The sequence below is a fragment of the Lacerta agilis genome, chromosome 14, assembly GCF_009819535.1.
Source record: "Lacerta agilis isolate rLacAgi1 chromosome 14, rLacAgi1.pri, whole genome shotgun sequence".
NCBI lineage: Eukaryota > Metazoa > Chordata > Lepidosauria > Squamata > Lacertidae > Lacerta > Lacerta agilis.
This window is the reverse complement of record NC_046325.1, coordinates 3,518,596-3,544,133: the sequence shown is the minus strand read 5'-3', so window position 1 is coordinate 3,544,133 and position 25,538 is coordinate 3,518,596. Positions and strand designations below refer to the sequence as shown.

At 51.3% G+C, this 25,538-nt stretch overlaps 1 protein-coding gene across 1 annotated transcript; it reads left to right on the top strand.

Annotated features, from left to right (window-relative positions):
• Positions 1 to 15,873: 15,873 nt before the first annotated feature.
• On the top strand, positions 15,874 to 23,357 carry LOC117058859 (monocarboxylate transporter 13-like). Its single transcript, XM_033170259.1, has 4 exons — positions 15,874 to 16,167; positions 17,860 to 18,003; positions 20,083 to 20,856; positions 23,155 to 23,357. Exons 1-4 carry the CDS (start codon positions 15,963 to 15,965, stop codon positions 23,355 to 23,357), a joined length of 1,326 nt encoding a protein of 441 aa, XP_033026150.1. The 5' UTR covers positions 15,874 to 15,962.
• The last annotated feature ends 2,181 nt before the right edge of the window (positions 23,358 to 25,538 follow it).

The window sequence follows — 25,538 nt, the reverse complement described above, 5'->3', positions numbered from 1 at the left end:
TTTAAAAGTTCCCGCGATAGCCCAGAATACATAGCGAAATACATCACAGAAACGTCAGAGATGGGAGGGGAGAGAGGAGGTTACAGTAAAATTTACATAGGGGAAAAACAAGTTTTGCATATCAGGAAGGATGGCAGGAACCGGTGAATGGATCCAGGGTGGGTGCAATACACATTGAAGGTTTCTTCTGCGTCAGGACAATAGAAAGCTCCTAGGAGGATGTCTGCTGCCATGGTAGCTGATGGATGGGTGCTTGACTGGATTATCGGGAGGGGGCATCTCCTCCTGCGGACGTGACTCTCTGCTTAGGGGATTATGAAAGCCACTGAGTGGAGAGTCCAAAAATTATGCAGTCTCGAAATAATATACTTCTGATGATCGGAGGATGGCGGGGACCGAGGGGTTGGAAAGGTTATTTTACAAGGAGCAAATAGACACCCGAACCAGGCAAATCGGACACTGCGTTCAGGAGTTGTGGATTTTTACAATAATAAATATTTCGAGCTGTCAAAATTGGGCCACCCAGCGTCTAAATTGTCCATTTGATACATTGTTGCAAGTTATAATTAATAGTTTCCTCAACTGGTTACATTTTGGTTTCGATTCCATTGTTCTCCCAGCAGGGAGCCTGTCAAAACCCACTTAGTGTTCAGTCAAGCGTGAAGGTGATGATTGAATCATAGTAGCTGACCTGAACGTTCCATTTTGCAGGCTGAGCTGGATGCATGCTCCTGATTGGTGGGTTTCCCGTTCATTGAGAAAATGGAGACCAGCGGAGCGCTGTTTGACAGAAGCGCTTTTCCAGGGGCTTTTCGGAACGCAGATTGGGATTTTGGGGAACCCTTCATCGCGAGGGTTTTATGTGGTGCTTGTGTGACTTGGAAAGTGGAGGGGAATGGCCGGAAAAGGGGGGAGAAAGAATGCCCGCTCATCGTCGGGCTTTTAGCGATTTTTACGAGTCCCGCACTCGCTACCGGGAAGGCATAGCGGTGGGGGAAGGTGATGGCTGGTAAATTTCCCTATCAGTCCCGCACTTGGAGATAAGATTTGTAATCTGGTTCGCAGAACCACAAATCCTTTTCTCCACACCTACACCTCCGTAACTTGGTACTCACCTTCCCCCAGGTGTCTTAATTGGACGTATTCAGGGAAGGTGGGCTGGCCATGATAGTAAGCCCGGAGGGGAAACATGGAGGAGGAAGGTGGGTTTAAAGGACAGCGGGTCAAAGAACAGCATGGGGTCCAGCAACGAGAGATACAACAAAGCACTAACATGCACAACACTATCACTATGATGACCAGAAAAATACCCTTTAAAAGTTGTTTTGCCCACCCCAGGTTGGGCAACCAGCTCCAAAGATCAAAGTCTGACATTCCTTCATGTTGAATGTCGTGCAAAGTGGAGGTCAGGCGGTGGATGTTGTTCAAATGTCCTGTAATGTTCAGGGTTTGATCTGTCACATATGTGCAACACTCGGAGCCAATCAGAGCACAAGTCCCGCCCTCCGCTGATAATAAAAAGTCCGTAGCAATTCGGTTTTGAATTCCAAGTTGTCTCACCTGTGAGAGTTCGGTGGTCAGTGAATCCGTGATTTGCTCGGCCTCCCGCATGAATTTGAGGAGGACATCGGTGAGCCTCAGGATATCAACGTGGTTTGAACCGGCGCCGTATGCTGGGAATAGGGCTCTTCCCCAGGTCTCCCCATTTGCAGCCACATCAGACAGGTCGGAGAGGGCCTGCTCCTCCCGCTTATTTCGCAGTCTCCCAGTAGGTAGATCTTGGGTGACGCGTACCCCTGGGACTATGTACCCTAGGTAGCAGGAGCCAGACATGTGGGGGCTTACCCATCGGTAGGCACGGTGGGCACAGATCCACCACAGTCCGGCTAGGTCAGTCCCGAGTCTGCCAGAGGCAAAGCTGTGGAGGAAGGCGATGTTGGGGCGCGAGGTCTGGTCCACTGGATTGGCACCTACTGCCAGCGCCCAGGCTGATGGAAGGTCAGTAGCCAAATGTGATTTTGATTGGGTACTAACAGTCACTTGTCCATTCTCGTGGATTTCCAGAGAGGTGTCGCAGGAACTAGTCCCCACTGAGGCACCACCTCCAGAGAAAACACGGCAGAGGGGTCCGTGGGTAGGACCAGTGAGATACAGATACTGGTGGGTGAGGTTTAAGGCAGTGAGGTTCCACGAAGCCACGTTTCCTAGGCGGAGCTGTTCCAGGGTGACTGCAAAAGGAACCAGGGGAAGTCCTTGCCGGAGGTGGCTTGGGGCATGGGCACAAATCCAGCAGTTCGGGTATTCTGTCTCCTTGGCCACCTTGCCAAGGAGTTGGATGAAGGAGTTTTGATCCCATGATGAGAGGAAGTCTGGCTCAGGGATAGAAGGGTCGGCAGCCAGGCGACGTGGAGCAGTTCCAACCGGGTGAAGGGGATCAGTGGTGTTTAAAAGGGAGGTTGTCTTGGCAATTCCTCCACATCGCAGGGGTCCGGTGTGATCCCAAACTGGTGGGTCTGAGGGTAGGATGGGATGATACCAGCCCTCCAGGTAGTCAGAGCCCCTCCAGTCTTCGGTGGGACCCAGGTCCCATAAGCAACAGAAACGTCTCAGGCAGATACCTTGGATCAGGGGTCTGGAAGGCGGTGGCACCAGGCGGGTACATTGAAACCCAAAAATGAGGTTTTGCGTGGGGGGAGAGGAAGTGTCAGTAAAAGTGTGGGAGCCCCCACCTTGCTGCACTTCAGTCCAATTAGGGCTCTTGGATACCTCTCCATGGCTAAAGAGGAGGTATGAGCCATTGGCACAGGTAAGGCGATACCTCCCTTGATCTAGAATGACGGAGGCTGAGCCCAGCCTCCTATAGTCCTTGGAGCGTACAAACAGTTCCCACTGCTGTGTCCCATTCATCTTGGGGACCAGTGAGTGGCGTAACAGGGTCCTGCTTTCAGGGAGACAGAAATCAAAATCCCCAATCCGGTCCGGATTTTGCTTGCCGCCCTGTTCCAAAAGGTGAAAGTCCAGGTATTGGTGGTCAGTCATTATTCCAGGGCAGTGTTCAGAGGTCCAAGCGAGGGGACTGCCCAGGAAAGGGAAAAGGAAGAGTACCGTGATGGAGTTCATCTTTAAGGAGAAGCTGTCAAAGTAAGCTTTCGAAGGCGAGCTGTCAAAAAGGCAGCAAGTTTGGAAACAAACACAGGGAACTGTCAAATAGCTGTCAAAAGCTGTCAATAGCTGTCAATAGAGGCAAGTCCTGAAAACACGGAGAGCTGTCAAACAGTTGTCAAAAGCTGTCAATAGCGGCAAGTCCGAAAACCCGGAGGGCTGTCAAACAGCTGTCAAAAGCTGTCAATAGCGGCAAGTCCGAAAACCCGGAGGGCTGTCAAACAGCTGTCAAAAGCTGGCAATAGCGGCAAGTCCGAAAACCCGGAGGGCTGTCAAACAGCTGTCAAAAGCTGTCAATAGCGGCAAGTCCGAAAACCCGGAGGGCTGTCAAACAGCTGTCAAAAGCTGTCAATAGCGGCAAGTCCGAAAACCCGGAGGGCTGTCAAACAGCTGTCAAAAGCTGTCAATAGCGGCAAGTCCGAAAACACAAGCAGGAACGATGCCTGAAGACCTGGGAACGGTGACACAGGGACTGGGGCGCGGTAGACAGGATCTGGGGTACAACGAACGGGAACTGGGGTACGACGAACAGGAACTGGGGTACGACGAACAGGAACTGGGGTGCGATGCTGGGGTGCGGTGAACAGGAACTGGGGTGCGTTGAGCTATCAATTGCGTTTCAAGCGCAGTCGGATGCCGTCTGGTACGAGCTCTGATGTCCACTCGGTGGCGTCGGGGTCCGGTCCAGGCTGTAGAGCCCGATCCAGTGGCTCCGAAGCAGGTCCGGTCTGTAGAGCCCGATCCTGTGGCTCCGAATCAGGTCCGGTCTGTAGAGCCCGATCCTGTGGCTCCGAATCAGGTCCGGTCTGTAGAGCCCGATCCTGTGGCTCCGAATCAGGTCCGGTCTGTAGAGCCCGATCCTGTGGCTCCGAATCAGGTCCGGTCTGTAGTTCTTCGGGATCTTGGTCGTCGATGTAGGAGTCTGGAGCAGAAGGGGGTTTATCAAATGTATAGTCCTCCCCCCCACTCTCAAAATTGTCCGGGGGGGGTTGGGTTAGCTTGCATCGAGTATGATGTAGCCAGGAGTTCTTCTCCCCAATTTTAACAGCCGTGGGTGAGATGAGGAGCACTTGAAAGGGGCCCTCCCAGGTGGGCTTCAGGGGCACTTTTGGGTATACCTTGGTGAGGATCCAATCCCCAGGTTGGAAAGAGTGTACTGCCATATCAGCTGGTAAGTTTTGGCCCTCTATAGCCGCATACTGGTGGAGGCGGTGTAATTGTTGTTGGAATTGAATCACATAAGTGGTAAGTTCAGCTTCTCCTAGGTCAAGTTCGGAGAGGGGAAACTGAGTGTTGTACACAGGAGGGGGCCTACCAAACAATAGTTCGAAAGGAGAGAGCTTTAGGGGTCCTGTAGGGGCACTCCTTATGTTGTGGAGCACCAAGGGCAGCGCATTCACCCATTTGAGTCCAGTACTGTTGCATACCTTTCCAAGCTGTACCTTTACCTCCTGGTTCATGCGCTCCACCTGTCCTGATGACGCTGGATGGTAAGGAGTATGTAGCTCCCACTTGATTCCCAAAGCCTTGGCAATCTGTTGGACTACTTCTGCAGTGAAGTGGGTCCCCCTGTCGCTGTCCAGCCTGCGTGGGACCCCAAACCTCGGGATGATCTCCTGCAAAAGGGCCCTTGCCACGACTGTAGCGGTGGCTCTTTTAGCCGGATACCCTTCTACCCAAGAGGAAAATTGATCTACTACGATGAGGGCATACTTGTACCCCTGGCATGGGGGTAGTTCGATAAAATCGAGCTGCAGACTCTCAAAAGGGACAAAAGCCCATGGTCTAGCCCCTGGTGGACGTTTTGGTTCCCTCTTGGGGTTGAAGGACTGACATGTGAGGCAATTTTTGGTTGCTGCAGTAGCGGCCATGGCAGTTCCTGGGGCATACCAGCACCTTTGGACGTAGTCTATGAGCCTGGTCTTTCCCCAATGGGTTTGTTGATGTAGGATCCTGACAAATTTAGGGGTCCAAGCCTTAGGAATAACGATTCTTCCATCAGGCAGGGACCATACCCCATTGGTTAGCTTTGCCCCGATGGATGCCCACATGTCCCGTTCCTGTTCCCCTGCACCATCGTACATTAGGCTGAAATCAATTTCGGCAGGCAGTTGAATACATTGGAACTGGGTGCTTCCGCTTATGGGCTGAAGGGCAGCTGTCTGGGCGGCCTGATCAGCCCGTCTGTTTCCTTTTGAGACGGGATCCCTTCCTTTAGTGTGTGCCTTGCAATGGACCACGGCTATAGCTTTTGGTAAGTGGATAGCATTTAGGAGTCTCTCCACTAAGGCAGCATGGGAGATTTGGGAGCCTGAGGCGGTGAGAAAGCCTCGCTGAAGCCAAATTTGTCCGGTGGTATGGACTAGACCAAAGCAGTACTTGCTGTCGGTGTAGATTGTCACTCGCTGTCCCTCTGCTAGCTCGCAAGCCCTGATGAGTGCAATTAACTCGGCAGCTTGAGCACTATACTGGGGGTTTACTGGCTCTGCCTCCACCACTTCGAAATCAGACACCACAGAGTACCCTGTCTTCCGTTCCCCTTCTACGATCTTTGAGCTCCCATCGGTATATAGGATGAGGTCTGGGTTTTGCAGGGGTAGATGGTCCAAGTCCTCACGGGGTTTCTCTGCCTGCCGGACTATTTGGGTACAATCGTGATGTGGGGTGCCGTCCTCGGGTAGTGGGAGAAGGGTAGCTGGGTTTAAAGAGTTAACCCTTTTTATGGTTACATTCGACGGGGCTAAAAGGAGAGCTTCGTACCGGTTTTGGCGGGGATTTGAGAAATGATGTGTTCCTTTGAGGGTCAGCAGGGTGGCTACTGCATGTGGGACGTGTACAATGATTTCATGTCCTAGTACAGTATCTTGCGCCTTCTGGAGGAGAATGGCAGCAGCAGCAATTGCCCTTAGACAGCTAATGGATCCCTTTGCAGTGGTGTCCAATTGGAGACTGTAATACGCTATAGGTCTCTGTCGGTCCCGGAACGATTGGGTTAGGACCCCAGAAGCTACTCCCTCTTGCTCATGGACGAATAGATTAAAGGGCAACCGATAGTCTGGTAGCCCTAGAGCAGGGGCGGAGCGGAGCTCTCTTTTCAGCCGTTCAAATTGGGCAAAGGCTTCCTCTGACCATTGCAGTTTATCTGGGTGGTCTTGGCGTGTCATTGCAGAGAGGGGCTTGGTAATTTGGCTGTATCCTACGATGAAATCTCTGCAGAACCCACACATTCCTAGAAACCCCCTCAACTGTCTCTTAGTCTGGGGTAAGGGTATCTTGGCGACAGCTTCCACGCGATCGGTAGCCAGGCTTCTGGTTCCAATCCCAAGGATGTGCCCAAGGTACTTGACTTCCTGTTTGCAGAATTGAAGTTTCTTGGGGGACACCTTATGCCCTTTAAAGGCTAGCTGTATAAGGAGGTATTTAGTGTCTCTCCTACACGCCTCCTCACTATTAGAACAAATGAGTATATCATCTACATATAACAAGTAGGAGGAGCCTGCAGGGAGATTGACATCCTGGAGGTCACGGTGCAAGGTTGCTGAAAAGATGGCCGGTGATTCCACATATCCTTGGGGTAATCTGGTCCAGGTTAATTGGCCAGGTCCCCAAGTAAATGCGAAAAGGAATTGGCTCTCCGGGGCAACAGGTATGCTGAAGAATGCAGAACACAAGTCAGCTACACTGTACCATGTGGTATCTGGTGGAACTGCATTTAGGAGGGAGTTTGGATTTCCCACCACCGGATGCCGGGGTATTACAAATTGGTTTATTAACCGAAGGTCCTGTACAAAGCGGTAGCGCACAGGGGCTCCTTCACCTCCCGATTTTTTAATGGGGAGTATCGGAGAATTGCAAGGGGAGGCACAGGGAACCAATATTCCTTGTTCCAAAAAGTCCTGTATCATAGGTGTCAGTCCTTCAATGGCTTCTGGGGGTATGGGGTATTGTTTTGCGCACGGGTATGGTTGGTCAGCCTTGAAGGAGATTCGCACTGGGGTTGCTGATTTTAAAAGCCCCACGGAGGTAGACTCGGTCCCCCACAACCAGGGTGGCATTTCCTGCTCCAATTCCAAAGGAAGGTCGGGGAATTGGCGCTCCTCTCTAGCCTCTTGCAAGATCCCCTGGAAAGATGCCACTGACTCATCTGGCATATGTAAGTAGATGCCATCAGGGGAACAGGTGATGGTGGCATTTAGTTTGCACAGGAGGTCTCGCCCCAACAGGTTAACTGGGCTAGAGGTAAGGAGGAAAGTATGTTCGGCCAATAAGGGTCCCAAAGTAACCTTTGCTGGTTGTGACAGAGGGCAGGTGCGGGGTATCCCATCCAAACCCATTACTTTCCTCGTCTCTTCTCCGGGTCTTAGGTGGCTACTGGTTAAAGTTGAATAAGTAGCCCCGGTGTCCAAGAGACAGGTGTAGGGGTGTCCGTCTATCTCAATAGTACAGACGGGATCTTCAGGAGATAGAGCTAACACGGGACAGATGGCTTGGGCTTGGGTGAGATCCCCTGTTGATTGTCAATATGGGTTAGCTGGGTTCCTTCTAGCTTCGGAAGCAAGGGTTTGGGCAGGTTGGGGTGTTGGTTGGACTGGCAGAGGAGCACTGAAGGGTGCTGATGGTTGTGATCCAGTAGTTGGCTGGATGGTTGGGCCCTGGGCACTTTGCGGAGGCCAGTTTCCTGGTGGAGGGGGTTGCACCATCTGTTGGTTGATGTACCCTTGGTGCCTAGGTGGGTGCTGAGGAAAGGCTGCATAGGGCGGATTTCCTTCAGGGGCTGGGCGAGTGGTGGCTTCAACCCAAGGGCTCCCCGGGTACAAATATGGGCAATTTCGTTTTATGTGCCCTGGCTGGGAGCATAGATAGCAAAGGCCAGTAGAGGGGCCCCAAGGTCGTGGCATTGCTGGATTTGCGGTTGGTCCCCCTCCTCTTCCTCTTCCTCTTACTCGCCCTCTTGCCGGGAATCCTGGGGTTGGGAAGTAAGGGGGTTCCATGCTGAGAGCAAGCACTGCCTCATCCTCAGCCTTGGTGTCTTTCTTTTTCTTTTCGTCCCGGTTATTAAAGACGGACTTGGCGATGGACAATATTTCGCTAAAAGTTTTTCCGTCGTAGCCAACCAGGAGATTTAAGGCTTTCCGTATATCTGGCGTCGCTTGGTCTTTAAAAAAGCCTTTTACTATTATATCATGGTGCGGATTCTCGGGGTCTATTCCGCCCCAGGTTTTAATAGCCGCCACCAACCTCGAATAATAGTCCGACGGGTGTTCATTGGGACCCTGGATCACAGTCTGAACTTTAGTCCAGTTTATGGAGCGCTGCCCTGAAGCTTTAATACCGTCTAAGATGGCCTTTTTAAACAGGTTCAGGCACCAGACGCCATTAGGGGTATTGAAGTCCCAAGCAGGGTTGGGTTCAATACGGAGATCCCTAGGTGTCAGGGCCTCCACCCCTTGAGGTCTTCCTTCTTGATAGTTTTCCTGGTTTAGGGCTTCTTCAGCCTTACTGAGAATGTCAGCCTTCTCAGCCTCATTGAATAGGGCATTTAAGAGTACGTGGACATCCGTCCAAGAAGGGTGATGGGAGGAGAAGATTGTAGCGATTTGCCGGTGGCACTTGTCAGGGTCATCCCTCAAAGAGGGCATCACGTTTGCCCAGTTTACTAAGTCTGCAGTCCGGAAGGGCTGGTGAGTGTAAATCATCCGCGGGGCCCCATCCGGAGTTGCAGGAGGGATGGGGAAGGCACGCAGGGGCATCTGGTAGGAGGTCGCCTGGTGATTGATTCCCCCACTCCCTTTAGCCTTTCCCTTTACTGGCTGCCGGGAAGCAGATGGCGAAAAGGCACCCTGGATGCGGATGGCAAGGTCCTTAGCAGTCTGCACCATAGAGCGGGTGGTCATGCCCTCCACGTTCTCAAGAAGATTGGAGTGGGGCGACAGAGTATAAGCAGCGTGGTCACTGACTGGCGTTAAGACCGGGTCAGGTTCCATTTGGTCGTTGGATACTGTGGCTATCTCTTCCTGGTCCATGGGTTGGACTATTAGCTGCCCGCCTTGAGCTCCTGCCTGATTGTTCGGGTCTGCATCATTTTCAGGTCCCGGGAGATTATTTTGCCCAGGGACATCATTCTGTGCAGGGGGAGCTGTGGGTGCTTGTCTGGGTCTATTATAGTATAGCGCCATGGCCTGATCCATAGAATCATCGTCCGATGGATCCTCATAAGGGGGCGGTGCAGGACCTCCCTTGGGTTTCCTAGAGGCTTTCTTAGGAGGTTTTATCATAGGCATCTGGAGAGCCGGGGAATCCTTCAGAGTAGTGAGGATTTGATATACGACCTCAAAAGCTTTTAGGTAGTCCAATTGGCGGGGTCTTTCCTCTAGTAAGTGCTTCTTTAGAGCATTCAAACGATCCTGGTTGAAGGATCCCTCCGGTGGCCAGCGGAGTTCAGATGTCATTTTATCAGTAAAAGATGGCCAGGTGTTTTCGCAGAGTTCTTGCAACTTCTGCCTGGATAATAACTCTGAGCCCGGAATCTCTTTCCAGTGATCTAGTACAAACTCGAGGGGGGAGTCGGGTTCCGGCTGGGCAAAAGAAGGCTTACAAGAAGCCTTCTTCCCAGCGGAAGTACGACCGGGCTTCGAAGCCTTGGCGCCCATTGTTCCTTGGTTTTTTAAGAGGAACCTGGGGTTTTGGAAAGAGGGAGGGGAGAGATATCTCAGTAAAACGGGAATTTCACAAAGGGGAGTGGGACAGAGGGGTTTTCTAACAGCAAATAATACACAACGTTGCAATAATCTAGCCTGGTCCCTTGCGTTCACTAGATCGGCTAGCGGGGCGGCTGACCAGGGGGATCTACACTAAACTACCTCTTTCCTTTCCTCTCTTTTTCTGGAGCTCCCTTCCTCTTCCTTTCTCTTCCGTATTCTTCTTTTCACTATTTCTTCTCACTATTCCTATTTCTCATTTCCCATTTCCACCCGTGCAAAATAACCCCACGCCTGGCAACCTCCTACCTATCATCAACAGCTAAGGAAGGGAGCCCTACTGGACGCCTGCCACTGCAGTGCCAGATCGGGCAGCCCTTTGGATAGAGTTTAAACGGTCCGGAAAAACCTCCCTTGCGTTCGGAAGCGGGCTCACGCACGACCAGCGTGTTTTACATGGCCCGACCGGGGCGGCTGAGGTCTGGGATAGTGCAGAGAAGTCCTTTGCCCCTTGGCAGCTGGCAAAGTAGAAAAAGAGCCCAGTCCCTTGCGTTCGTTAGACCAGCTAACGGGGCGGCTGACTGGGTATTGTAGGAAAAGAGATAGAGCTCAGAACTCCCCTTTTCGAGTCGAGCAGTGGTCCACTGGACAGACCAAGAAACAGTCAAGAAGTGATAGGTAAGAAAGCAGAGTTGCGGTTGCCAGGTTTTCCTCCCCCCTTCCCACATGCACCAGTGCACTGGATTTATACTTACGCGTCTTCCACTGCGATCCGCTGGATCGTTGAAGACGAAGCCGGCTGAGCTTTGCCTTTGCTCCCCGGTTGGCTCCCCTTGGGACCTGCAATTACCGCCCGGAGGATGGCCGGAGGTCCGATGGGGTCTCCACGGGAGAAGAGGGTCCCGATGCCGGCTGAAGACTCGATGGGGTCCCCGGCCACCACGGGAGAACGCAGATCCCGGGTTTCGGCACCAAGACTGTTACGGAAATTACCGGGTCGAGAAGGCTCAGCTCCCGGTCCTACGGAGGAAGCCCGTGGTTCGCTGCGGAGGCAATGGAGACCAGCCGGAGATTGGAGCAAAAGCAAAGGAGTTTATTGCGCAACAAGGTTCAGGAGGATCCGAACCCCGAACAAAGGGTGTCCTGGACTTTTAAAAGTTCCCGCGATAGCCCAGAATACATAGCGAAATACATCACAGAAACGTCAGAGATGGGAGGGGAGAGAGGAGGTTACAGTAAAATTTACATAGGGGAAAAACAAGTTTTGCATATCAGGAAGGATGGCAGGAACCGGTGAATGGATCCAGGGTGGGTGCAATACACATTGAAGGTTTCTTCTGCGTCAGGACAATAGAAAGCTCCTAGGAGGATGTCTGCTGCCATGGTAGCTGATGGATGGGTGCTTGACTGGATTATCGGGAGGGGGCATCTCCTCCTGCGGACGTGACTCTCTGCTTAGGGGATTATGAAAGCCACTGAGTGGAGAGTCCAAAAATTATGCAGTCTCGAAATAATATACTTCTGATGATCGGAGGATGGCGGGGACCGAGGGGTTGGAAAGGTTATTTTACAAGGAGCAAATAGACACCCGAACCAGGCAAATCGGACACTGCGTTCAGGAGTTGTGGATTTTTACAATAATAAATATTTCGAGCTGTCAAAATTGGGCCACCCAGCGTCTAAATTGTCCATTTGATACATTGTTGCAAGTTATAATTAATAGTTTCCTCAACTGGTTACATTTTGGTTTCGATTCCATTGTTCTCCCAGCAGGGAGCCTGTCAAAACCCACTTAGTGTTCAGTCAAGCGTGAAGGTGATGATTGAATCATAGTAGCTGACCTGAACGTTCCATTTTGCAGGCTGAGCTGGATGCATGCTCCTGATTGGTGGGTTTCCCGTTCATTGAGAAAATGGAGACCAGCGGAGCGCTGTTTGACAGAAGCGCTTTTCCAGGGGCTTTTCGGAACGCAGATTGGGATTTTGGGGAACCCTTCATCGCGAGGGTTTTATGTGGTGCTTGTGTGACTTGGAAAGTGGAGGGGAATGGCCGGAAAAGGGGGGAGAAAGAATGCCCGCTCATCGTCGGGCTTTTAGCGATTTTTACGAGTCCCGCACTCGCTACCGGGAAGGCATAGCGGTGGGGGAAGGTGATGGCTGGTAAATTTCCCTATCAGTTGCTTACCCCTGGCCTAAGCCGTTGAAATTTACTCCGTCCGACAAATTGCCTGGACTGCTGAGGTCTAGTCAGTTTCACTTCTAAGGAAAACAATCCTATTGCTTTGAGCAGTAAAGATTTCTTATTTTCTAAGGCAAATAAGGTGTTCTGGAACAGAGGTGGGCAGACCTGTCTAGACCTTTGAAATTTACTCGTTGAAATTGACTGGACCTCTGAGGTCTAATCAGTTTCACTTCAAAGGAAGATAACCGGGGTGACCTTATGGATTTGAGCAATGAAGATCCAGCACAAAAATTTCTAAGGAAAACTATGTGTTATTGAATTGGAGGGGGAGAAGTAGCGTGTATGTTTCTTTCCGGGGCCTAAATCTACATATGTGTACTGACTCTTGAACCGAATTTCAGAGAAATTAAAAACGTTTGAGCATCCTTCAAAAACTGCTCCAAGGCATTGGTGGGGGAAGAGGGGGAGTCACCTGTTATACGTCACAGGCGCTAGCCAATAGGTGCTGGTACCACCCTCAGGTAAAACATTATGCAACCCTATCATTGATTGCAGCCCAGGCAGTCATTTAACTGGGAGCTGCTATCAGCCTCTCCCCTCTTGTGATTTCCAGCATTCAGAAGCATTGCTGTCTTCTACCATGGAAGCAGAGCACAGCCATTCTGGCTAGTAGCAACCGATTGCCCCCTCTTCCTCCATAAATTGGTCTAATCCTCTTTTCACGCCATTGAGGTTGGTGCTCATAATTCCCTCCAGTGGGAGGGAGTTCCGCAGTTTAACTCTGTGCTGTGCGAAGGCAGACTTGCTTTTATCTGTCCCAAGTCTTTCAATATACACAGCTCAGTCAGTGGAGCCTAAGGCCCAGGGCCACCGAGCAGGTTTGCGAGCAGGCTGCGGGGCGAGCCCGCTCCGGCCCACGCCCCGTCCGGGGCCCGCTGGCAGGGCAGGGCAAGGCGGGCCCAAGTGTCACCCCCCTCCCCTGGAACCCGGGGTGGACCGCCCCCTACATCCCCCCTCGCTCCGCCCCTGTCTCTATGGCAGGCAGGTGGAGTGCTCCTGCGTTCGAATCCTGCTTGCGGGTTTCCCTGCAGGCAACTGGCCAGCCACTGCGAGAACAGGGTGCTGGGCTAGATAATCCGGCAGGGCTCTTCTTGCATTGCCGGGGGTTGGACTAGACGGCCCTTGAGGGTCCCTCCCATCTCTGCAATCGTATGATTCTGCCCCGCGATTCCCTTTGCGTTGCCTTCCTGCCAATTCTGGCATTCAGGAGCAGGCTGACAGGGACACACCTCCGCTCAGACTTCGGCCCCGGATTTTACGACAGGCCATCAAACGCAGGCAATCTTCGGGTGGTCGCCTGTGACAAAGAGGGAACTTCTGCAACGTTGGCATGCCTTGAAAGAGGCGGCAAGGGGGCGGGTGGGGTGGGGTGGGGGTCAGGTGATTTGATTGCATCTTAAAATATTTCTGCTAATCCCATAGGAAAATACTGTAGAGCCATTTCTGCAGGAAAAGTCTGACACTTGTATTTATCCTCTGCTGATCAGAATGCAGCCGCTTCTGGGGCAGAGCCCACAAGGAGCAAAACTGGGGCACTGCTCTGCGCTGGTGGCTTTGACTTCACGGGTCTCCTGTACTGAAACGACATGAGCCCCCAGGTATATTCCGAGCCCCCAGATGGGGGCTGGGGCTGGGTGATCGCACTGGCGTGTTTCATGCAATCTGTCCTGGTTTTTGGGGTCACACGCCTTTTGGGCATCTTCTTTGTGGAGTTCATGGCCTATTTCCAGGAGCCGTCCGGCGCCACGTCCTGGATCTCGTCTGTCTCCTTGGCCACGATGATGTTCACCAGTGAGTACACCGATTCCGATCCGTTTCCGGGATCCGAGAGCTTGATTTCCAAATGCGGTTGCAAACCTAGCCTTGCTCGCTCCTTTGAGCGGGTCAAATCCTGATCCGATAGCCTGTTTAATTTGCCACCTGTCTTTTAGCGGCTACTAGCTAGTAGACGTTGTCAAACGCTCCCAAAGTCTGATTGCAAACCAGTCGCTGCTCGGGGACAAAGTCATCACAGCATCCTTTTTCTGGAATCGAAGGTGCAGCTGGGCAAGGAATAAGTGCAAAAAAGGCACTATTTGTTTTTAAACAACAGTGGAAAGGCAAATACGTTTTATGCAATTCACTCTTATTCTTCAAATTACTCATTCGCTGCTGTGGTTTTATTTCTTCCTCTGAGAACATCATTTTTGAAAAACCAAAACACACGATTTTTAATAAAATGGGTTGAAGCAGAGAGCTTCGGATAAATGTTCATTTGCTTTGTGTGCAACTTGATTCTGTTTCTGCAAAAGCAATAGGGGGCAGGGAAAATCAGGGACTTAGTGAGTCTAGGCAACTGCCAGTAAAATAACCCTTTTTACACTTCTGTTAATTGCAGCCAGAATTTGCTTGTTTGCCCACAGTCCAGGCAAGGGGAGCCGAAGGGGGCGGTCCTCCCCAAGTTCCATAATGGAGGGGGTGACAAATTATCAAGGAACAATTACTGCCCTACTAGGGCGGTTCATAAAAAAACTTTTTTTTAAATGCCTGCTCCGAAGGTCTTATCTTACTGTACTAGGCATTATATAGCCATATATGAAATTTCATGCATATCGGTTAATATCTTGACCCTCCTCCACCAAAATAGCTGCTCACTTGGCTGTTTCCCTATGTCGTGAAGGCTGAAATTTCAGTTCAGTGGAGCACTTACTGTTCCCAACCCTAACCCTGTGGAAAGCCATCTCATTAGACTTTAATTTGATTTTGAGATGTTTTTGGGAGGTAATTTGATTATTGTTTGATTTTTATACCAATGTTATGTATCTGATGTTAGCCACCCTGAGCCCGACTTCGGCCGGGGAGGGCGGGATATAAATAAAAGTTTTTATTTTTATTATTATTACTTGTTATTATTCCTTTGTAAGAAAATACGAAATGACGTAAAACCATTTTTGCGGGGGGGGGGGATCAATGGGGGGGGCACAAGAAATTTTTTCGCACCGGGTACCACCTGACCTTCCTACGCCTCTGCCACAGTCCAACTGCACTCCTCTATGCCCCCCCTCCACCCCTTTCACTTATTTTCTTGGGTTGAATTGCTACTGGACGCAATGGCTGGGAGGCAGCAGTGCTTCTGACGAAAAGTTTGCTGGAAGCCGCAGGACGGAGACAGCAGGACTCTCGCGCCCGGACGCTGTTTGCGTGTGTTCTCCATGGGACCATCGGGATACTCACTCCATTGACCCACCGGCCTGATCCAGCAGGCTGTTCTTGTGGTGAATTGCAAATTCTTCGCACGGCTGCGGGTTGGGACAGATGACACCTTAGGCCTAGCTGTCAACTTTCCCCCTTTCTTACGAGGAATCCTATTTGGAATAAGGGAATTTCCTTTAAAAAAAGGAAAAAGTTGACAGCTATGCTCTCTTCCAACTCTCCAATTCCATGATCTGTTCTCCTCCTGCGCTTTCCAGCAACTGGTATCCGGACCGCAGGTGCGCAGTGACACACCTCTGCGCAGACTTTGGCCCCGGGGTTTACGACGGGCAACCTTTCGAACGCGGGTCACATCGAGAGCAGGCGATCTTAAGGGGGTTCAGCGGTGGCAAAGAGAGCACTTTCTCGACGCTGACGTGGTTTGGAAGAGGAGGAGAGGGGACCTGGTGGTTTAGTTCTCTTTTTAAAAAGAAGAAGAAAGCTTTCTGCTGATCCTATAGGAAAGTCGACACTTCAGAGGGCGGGGGGGGGGGAGAAGTCGCCTATATAATGCTCCATTACTCAGAATGCAGCCACTTCTGGGGCAGAGTCCACAAAGAGCAAAACAGCCGCATAGGGACGCTGCTCTGTGCTGGAGGTGAATTCATGCGGCTCCTGTACTGAAACGGCATGAGCCCCCGGGTATATTCCGAGCCCCCAGATGGGGGCTGGGGCTGGGCGATCGCCCTGGCGTGCTTCATGCAGTCCGCCCTGGTCTTTGGGGTCACGCGGCCTTTCGGCATCTTCTTTGTGGAGTTCATGGCCTACTTCCAGGAGCCGTCGAGTGCCACGTCCTGGATCTCGTCCATCACCGTGGCCACGTCGAAATTCACCAGTGAGTACCCGATTCCGACCCGTTTCCGGGATCCGGCGACCGAGCGAGCGACTGGTTTCCGGACGCGATTGTAAGCTTAGTCATGTCGAGAAGGCGGTTTCTGCACGTGCTGTAGAGGGGAAATGGTGGTAACGATGGTTGTCATTTATTAAATTTGTATACCCGCAGGTCTCAGGGTGCTTCGCAACATAAAATCACAATATAAAAACCGAGGGGCAGGTGGGGCTCATCCAACTGGGAAGGGAGCCTATCTAGGAGAAGGAAAACTCTGGTCCTCAGCCTCCGCTGCCTTGTGGGGTATCTTTAGGACACCCTACACAAATCTGGAGTGTTGTCCCTATAGCCATTGGATGAAGCCTTGTATGCCTCCTTCCGTCAACTCCTGCAGCCAAGGTGCTGCCAAAGCAATCTTGCTCTGCTTGGAGAGCCAGTGTGGTGTAGTGGTTAAGAGCGGTGGACTCGTAATCTGGGGAACCGGGTTCGCTTCCCCGCTCCTCCACATGCAGCTGCTGGGTGACCTTGGGCTAGTCACACTTCTCTGAAGTCTCTCAGCCCCACTCACCTCACAGAGTGTTTGTTGGCAGGGAGGAAGGGAAAGGAGAATGTTAGCCGCTTTGAGACTCCTTCGGGTAGTGATAAAGCGGGATATCAAATACAAACTATTCTTCTTCTTCTTCTTCTTCTTCTTCTTCTTCTTACCACAATGGCAAGGCTGAGGGGGGCGGGTCTTGTCGTCTGGGCAGCCCAGGACCCAACTTCTAGAAGCCGTGATCCCTTCGCCGCCCCCCCAGTAAAATACAGCGGTACCTCGGTTTTCAAACGTCTCCGTTGACGAACGTTTCGGAACTCGAATGCCGCAAAACCGGAAGTAACTGCTTCAATCTCCGAACGTGCCTTGGAAGTCAAACGCTGAGCGTATATGTTATTTTTCTCAGTTCTCTCTATTGAATTGGCAGGCCGCCCTTTGCGCCTCGGTTTTCGAACGTTTCGGAACTCGAACGTTCTTCCGGAACAGATTACATTCGAAAACCGAGGTACCACTGTATTTGAGGGGGTTTGCAACCCCCCCCCCCAGTTGATGGGCATTGCCTTTCAAATGAGTGTTCCTGAGTCGTGTCTTGTGAACAATTGTGCGAGGCAGGCCCCGATAATATTTTATTCAAGTGGGCACCCTTGAATAGGGAAATATTTTTTAATTGTTATTTTCATTCCTATCCGCACCTTTAACCCAGACTGGGACTTAAAGCAGTTTACTCAGATTAAAGCAAAAGGGATTAATTGCAGAAGGCTGCAAAGTCTCAAAGTCATTAGCAGAGCCCAAGCAATATAAAGACAGGTGTGTACAGATAGCAACAACAACAACAACAACAAAAGGATGGCAGTCCGTTCCCAAAGGCCGGTAGCTATAAAAGCATCTTTACCTGTTTGGCAGAAGGACAGGAAGTGGGGAGCCGGTCTGGCTTCTCTAAGCAGCGAGTTCCAAAGTTGCCTGGGAGGAGCCAACACCGAAAAGGTCCTGTCCCGTGTCCCCACCGAGCAGGCCTGGGAGGGTGGCAGGACTGAGAGAAGGGCCTCCTCCAGAGATCTCAGATCCTGGGCAGATCCGTAGGGGAGAATGAGATCTTTTGGGTAGCCTCAGCCTCAGGCGTGAGGATCCAGATCAGCCCCTCTGTTTATCTTCTATATTTACAGGCCCTCTGGCAGGCGCACTGGCCACTCAGTACGGAGAGCGTCCCGTCGCCATCGCAGGGGGGCTCCTTTCGGGCCTCGGCTATTTCCTCGCCTCCTTCGCCACCAGCCTGGCACAGCTCTATATATTTATTGGCGTGTTCACAGGTAAGGAATGTCCGAAGTCAAGCCAGAGTCTCTCTTACTGGGAAGGGCTCTTCCTCCGCAGTAAAGACACATGCCGGAAAGGTTCATTAATTGGATTTGCTTGCCACATTATACACACACAGAGAGAAAGAACTACATCCCTTAGGTTCTCCCTTGCTACTTCCAAATCCCTATAAATCAATATTGCCATTGATATAAAATGTCTTTTACAAATGGATAACACGCATGCATGTTATCCCAGAGTTGGGAGGGACCCCCGAGGATCTAGTCCAACCCACAGCAATGCAGGAATCTTTTGCCAATGTGGGACTCGAACCCACAACCCTGAGATTCAGAGTCTGGTGCTCCGCCAACAGAGCTATCCCAGCTTACAGAGCTATTTATACATAATTTCACGTCTGTAATCATTATGCTATACTGTCGTACTTTGGTTCTCGAACTTAATCCATTCCAGGGGTCCGTTCGACTCCCGAAACCGTTCGAAAACCAAAGCATGGCTTCCGATTGGCTGCAGGAGTTTCCTGCACTCAATCGGAAGCCGTGGAAGCCATGTCAGATGTTTGGCTTCCCAAAAAAAAAGATCGGAAACCGGAACACTCACTTCTGGGTTTGCGGCGTTCAGGAGCCAAAATGTACAAGGCGTTCAAGAACCAAGTTATGACTGTACGTATACAGACACACACACACACACACACACACACACACACACACACATTAACACAGCTTTGTTAATCTATCCGGAAACGTTTATCTGAGCATATGCTATTCTTTTATTTTAATTCTCGTTTCCCATAACCTTCGCACGTCTAAATGTAATAAATGAAACTATTTTAAAAACTGCATGCCCTGCTCGTGAAAGAACTCAATAAAACATTTGTGTGGCAAGGAGGTTGGACTAGATGACGCTTGACGTCCCTTCCAGCTGTACGATTCTAAAACCGTCGAGTTGGAAGGGACCCCCAGGGGTCATCTAGCCCAACCCGCTCTCTTGACCACTTCAGTCTCAGAAGGTGTCATGAGCTGGACTGAGGAGGAATGGTGGGGGCTGCCCCCTCTTCTCCTGAACCTTCCCGAGAACAGGAGGACAGTATAGATTAAGAACAGTGGTTTGCAGAAGGTTCAGAGGCTGCGGAGGGGAGAAGCTGGGAAATATTGGGAGGGGAGCAGGAGGAGGAGGAGGAAGGAGAAGCACCAGGGGAGAGACAGCGGACAGACTCGGTGTCTTTGGAAAGCTTGCCAGGACCCCGCCTCCCAGGTCCCAGCGGGCATTGAGAGTAGGGGAACAGAAAACTCAGAGGCAGAAATCTCAGATGAGCTGGCGTAAGGATGACGTACAACAGGAGAGGCGGAGGGGGTGGGACTTTAGTGGGAGCAACGCCATTATCAGAGAGGCGGCATGATACGCCTCTCTCTCTCTTTGAATATTGAATAAAATACCAGGGTGAGAACTCCTTTGTTTTATCTGCTTCTTGGCTGCTGCCGTGGGAGGGATAGGATTCCCAGAAACCTGGCAGAAGGGCAAGGAGGTACAGTCGGACCTTGGTTCTCGAATTTAATCCGTTCCGGGAGGCCGTTCGACTCCCAAAACGGTTCGAGAACCAAGGCACGGCTTCCGATTGGTTGCCGGAGCTTCCCGCAGCCAATTGGAAGCCGTGCCAGACGTTCGGCTTCCGAAAAACGGTCAGAAACCGGGACGGTCGCTTCCGGTTTCCGATCCTTCGGGAGGCGAAACGTTCAAGTTGAAAGACGTTCGGCTTCCAAGGTAGAAGAAGAGTTTGGATTTGATATCCCGCTTTATCACTACCCGAAGGAGTCTCAAAGCGGCTAACATTCTCCTTTTCCCTTCCTCCCCCACAACAAACACTCTGTGGGGCGAGTGGGGCTGAGAGACTTCAGAGAAGTGGGACTAGCCCAAGGTCACCCAGCAGCTGCATGTGGAAGAGCGGGGAAGCGAACCCGGTTCACCAGATTACGAGTCCACCGCTCTTAACCACTACACCACACTGGCTGTAGTTACAGGTACGACTGTGACTGCCACCCTTCGCTGCACTGACGCCCCTTCCTGTCTTCCCCACTCAGGAATCGGAGGAACCTTTGCCCTCTGGCCTTCCCTGGCCTTGCTGTCGCGGTACTTCGAGCGCCGCCGCCCCCTGGCCACCTCCCTGGCCCTCTCGGGCGCCGGCGTGGCCTCCCTGGCCCTCTCGCCCTTCTTCCAATTCCTGGTGGACCTCTACGGCTGGCGCGGGGCTCTCCTGGTGGTGTCAGGGATGGTCTTCCACCTGCTGCCGTGCGGAGCCCTGCTTCGCCCCCTCACCTTGCCCGAGAACGACGCCCTGGCAGCGCCCCCGGGGCAGGAGGAGACGTGGCGCCGGAGGCTCTCGTCCCTCTTCGGACTCTCTCTGCTCCGCCACCGAGGTTTCGTGACGTACACCTGCTGCGGGGTGCTGAACGCGGCCGGGTTCTTCGTCCCCCTGGTCCACCTCGTGCCCCACGCCCGGGAGATGGGCTTCGACGAGTACCAAGCAGCCTTCCTCGCCTCCGCCGTGGGCGTGGCCGACATCGGGGGCCGAGTCGCCTGCACCTGGCTGGTCACCTGCGGCCCCCTCCGCCTCTGCCACCACCTCACCCTTTGGACCTTCCTGACAGGTGTTTCCGTCCTGGCTGTGCCCCTGGGGCGCAGCTATGGGGCCGTGCTTGCCATCAGCGCCTGCTACGGGTTTCTGGCGGGCGCTGTTCTCCCGCTCAGGGTCTCCACCCTGGTGGAAATCGTGGGTCCCAGCCGGATCATGGGAGCCATTGGGCTCATCAACCTGATGGAAAGTGTCGGGGCGCTTTCGGGGCCCCCCCTCTCAGGTAAGGAAGACACAGTCCAGGCAGCGGCGGAGGAAGTCTCTTCATTGTCTGGGGCGGCAGCGCGGAGGCACCACGACGCGTCGGATGCACTGTGCATGCCAGGAATTTCCAGGCATGCGTAGTGTATTCGGCTGGCGCTGCCGGAGCTGCAGAGGTGAGGGGCGGGCCAGCGAGGAGGGGCGTCACGCCAGGCCAGCAACAAGCGTGACGCCCCTCCTCGCTGGTCTGCCCCTTGGCTCCGCACCGAGGCAGCCGAGCGCTAAAAAGCCCTTAAAAATAAAAAACAGGAAAAGAAAGCAGCCGCTTGCTTACTCGGCTGGCGGCTGCTTTCCTTTCCTGTTTTTTTTTTTTTAAAGAAGGGCTTTTTTAGTGTTTGGGTGCTGCGGCACGGAGCCGAGGGGCAGGCCAGCGAGGAGGGGCGTTGTGGCAGCTGTGCGCTGAAAAAAGCCGTTTATATTTTTTAAAAAGGGAAAGCAGGTGCGGGCGGCTGGCCAGGCTTTCCGATCGTGGGGGTGGGGCCCCGCCACGAGTGTCACCCCCCCGGGCAGTACCCAGGGCGACCCGCCCCCCCGCTCTGCCCCTGGGTCCAGGCCTGGCGGTTGTCCGGTCAGTCTCCAAGCACCCCGATTTTCCAGGGACGGTCCCAGATTTACAGAAGCCGTCCCGGTTTCTGATTTGATCCTGGAAAGTCTCGCTTTTCCTTAGGACGTCACGTCCCTGTTTTCATCGGAGAAATGTTGGAGGCAGTGCTATTTTTCTTTAAAAAAAATGTTAGGGGTACTCTCATTTTCCTACATATTGTATTTTTCCGTGCATAACACGCCCCCGTGTATAAGACTACCCCCCTTTTAACATTATTTTTTAGTAAAAAAAAACAACCCTAGTCTTATACACGCAAAAGTACCTTGACTTATGAATTACTCGACATATGAATTTTTCGACTTACGAATGGACATCCGTTGGCCGTTTTAGATGGGGTTTACTCGACTTACGAATTTTTCGTTTCCAATGCATTCCTATGGGGAAATCGCTTTTTTCGACTTACGAATTTTTCGACCTACGAATGTGCATTCGGAACGGATAAAATTCGTAAGTCGAGGCACCACTGTATATTGAAATACTGTCCCTCAATGAGGCCAAACTTAGATTCACAAAATGTTTAGGGGTATGCGTGCCCCTGCGTCCACCCCCCCCCCAGAAAAAAGCACTGTTGGAGGGTATGGTAAGACGTCCCTATTTTCATAGGAGGGTATGGAATTACACAACCCCAGAGCCAAGGAGATAGGTAACTCTACAATATTCAGAAGACATCTGAAGGCAGCCCTGAAAAGGGACGTTTTTTAATTTTTAAAGTTGTATTATGTTTGAATATATGTTGGAAGCTACCAAGAGTGGCTGGTATATTGTTGTTAACGTTATTACCGGTAATATAATAACAATATTGTTATTTATTGTTAATAAATAATAACAATAATAAGGACATCCCTATTTTCACCAGGCCATCTCCCATCCCCAAGGCTGGATCAAGACCTTTAGAGTTGCTAAATATTTACAAGATTTCGGTGCCTCCCCCCCCCCAATATATCTAATTCAAAACATAAACCACAATAAACTGTAAAATGAAATTTTATTTTTTCGAAACGAAACTTACAGTAAGATGGAAAAGAATGTTTATTTTTGTACAGGTATACTTCCACTTCATTCATATCTGAAACATTTCCTCCAACTTTTTTCTGATTGCGAAGCCTTTGGTCGGATCCTCAGAACTGATCTCGACGTTCCCCCCGAGACCACACCCACCTGTCCATCGGGTGCTGTCACCCCAATAGGCGAGTGACGTAAGCAAATTGAGATGAGGGGTGCCGTAGAGATTTGTAAAAAGCACAGAGGAAGCTGCTTTTTTGTTCTTTAGCTTCCTGTCAACTCAGCTTTAGTCATTTAAATTAACAACTTAGATCTCTCTCTCTCTCTCTCTCTCTCTCTCTCTCTCCATTGCCTCCATTTTTTGCCCGAGACTGGAGGGCTTATCCCCCAGCTTATCCCCTCCGTTTAACGCACTAGCCACGAAATTCAGGACAGATCAAAGAAAGGACTTCTTTGTGCTGCGCAGAGTTAAACAGCGGAACTCACTGCCACAGGAGGCAGTGATGCCCACCAAACGATATGGCTTTAATAGAGGTTTGGATGAATTCATGGAGGAGGAAGAGGAGGAGGAGGAGGATCAGGCTATCGATCAGGCTATGTACATCCCCAAGATGAATAATTCCACTCACGACTTGGACCTTCCCTCTGTTCCAGGTTGGATCCGGGACTTGAGCGGAAGCTACACGGCCTCCTTCCTGACAGGGGGCTCCTTCCTCGTCGCTGGAAGCCTGGGACTTTTGCTCTTGCCCGGCTATTTCTGCCTCCATACCCCCAGCCCCCCTACGCAGAACCAGGAAGGGGGGAAACCGGAAGATCCCTGGAATCCAAGCCAGCAAAATGGAGTTTGTCTAGCCTGACGGAGATCAACCCCAGACTGTTTTGTTTTGGAAAAGGGACCAGTCTCTCCAATAGCCTTTGCTGGCCTGGGACATGTCATATTCCTGATGTTTGGGGCAGGAAGGCGGGAGGGTGGGGGGGGAGCAGGCTGCTTTTTATGCTCTGTCTTGCAAGGCCCCCCCCCGATAGGAAGGGACAGGAGCAAAATATACATCAGTCTGGTCCAAATTAGATACAGTGTTCCCTTGGTTCTCAAACTTAATCCGTTCTGGAAGTCCGTTCCAAAACCAAAGCGTGTTCCAAAACCAAGGCGCCCTTTCCCATAGAAAGGAACGCAAAACGGATTAATCTGTTCCAGACTTTTAAGAACAACCCCTAAAATAGCAATTTCACATGAATTTTACCATCTAACGAGACCAATAAACATTGTACTGCAGTCACACAGTCAATCAATCAGTGGCTGAACTGGGTTCCACGCGGTCACAAAAACAGAGCCGCGAAAACAAGAACGCAAAATAAATAGCAAAAACAGAATGACCTCAGCGTAGCACTCGAAACGGAAGTGCGGCACTCAAAACGGAGCACGTTTGGCTTCCAAATAAAGTTCGCAAACCGCAACACTTACTTCCAGGTTTGCAGTGTTTGGGTTCCAAGTTGTTTGGATACCAAAGCGTTTGAGAACCAAGGTACCACTGTATACACCTCGAGAGTAAACTCTAAATACATCACTTCTGGCAAATGAGACACCCTAGCCTCTAGAGGGCCATGAAATTTTGCGTCCCGGGCTTTTGAGACCCATGTGCTATCCGAAACCAAAGCAGCACATTAGTTGTCAGATGTGAAATATATTTGGCATTGCTTTCAGTTCTCCTACTCCAGGCATGTCCAACAGGTAGATCATGATCTACCGATTTACCGGTAGATCACCGGACGTCTGCGGTAGATCACTGGTAGATCACTGGCTCCCCCCGAAAGAAGCTGAACTGTGGCTCCCCTAAAAAAGCTCAACATTTTTATCTCCTCCCTGAAAAAAACTCAACAACTTTGACCTGACCCCCCCCAAAAAATGGGCCTAAAAAAAGTTGAATTTGACCTGAACCCCCCCCCAAAGGGGTAGATCACTGCCAGTTTTTAACTCTGTGAGTAGATCGCAGTCTCTTGGGAGTTGGCCACCCCTGTCCTACTCTACTACTTTGAACTACAAACCCCATCAGCCGCTGCCAGTACGATGGTGCACGATTTTAGGGCTGAACATCTGAAACGTGCCAATTTGGGTAGAAAGCTGCTGTTCTCGAGAGGTCTAGACCAAGCAGCTCTCAAATTCTTTTTTTGCACACCCCTCGACAATTGCTCGGTGACTGAGAAGAGCATTTAATAAGCTTTAAAGGTAAAGAGACCCCTGACCATTAGGTCCAGTCGCGGACGACTCTGGGGTTGTGGCGCTCATCTCACTTTACTGACCGAGGGAGCCGGCGTACAGCTTCCGGGTCATGTGGCCAGCATGACTAAGCCGCTTCTGGCGAACCAGAGCAGCACACGGAAATGCCATTTACCTTCCCGCAGGAGCGGTACCTATTTATCTACTTGCACTTTGACGTGCTTTCAAACTGCTATGTTGGCAGGAGCTGGGACCGAACAACAGGAGCTCACCCTGTCACAGGGATTTGAACCGCCGACCTTCTGATCGGCAAGCCCTAGGCTCTGTGGTTTAACCCACGGCGCCACCCGCGTACCTTAATAAGCTTTATCATTTGTGTGTTTTAATGACGGCACATACGTAACTCATAATTTAATAAAATATGTATATATCTGTTCTTCTGCAGTGTGGGCATCATTGATAAAAGCAACCTCTTCCTACGCGAGTTATTGATCCCTTGAAATGAAATTTTAAGGGAGGAATGATTAGGCAGACACAGTCTTGCGGAAACGGCAGGCTTATTTGATAATCCAGCCTTCGAACTCCAGCATTGATAAAACCATCATCATCATCTGCATGGGCAAAACAGATATTCTCAAATCTTCGGAAACTTTTCCAGTTTGTGGATTACCGCCTGAGAAACAGCCTTTCCCCCAGATTTAAGACATGTGGCAACTCTGCCAACTTTTTGGCCTCTGCGGTGGAAAACAGGCGCTCACGATGGAAGTTGAATTGTTATGTCAACGCTTGGGAAGCGAAGATGTGCTTCTTTTCATTTCTTTCT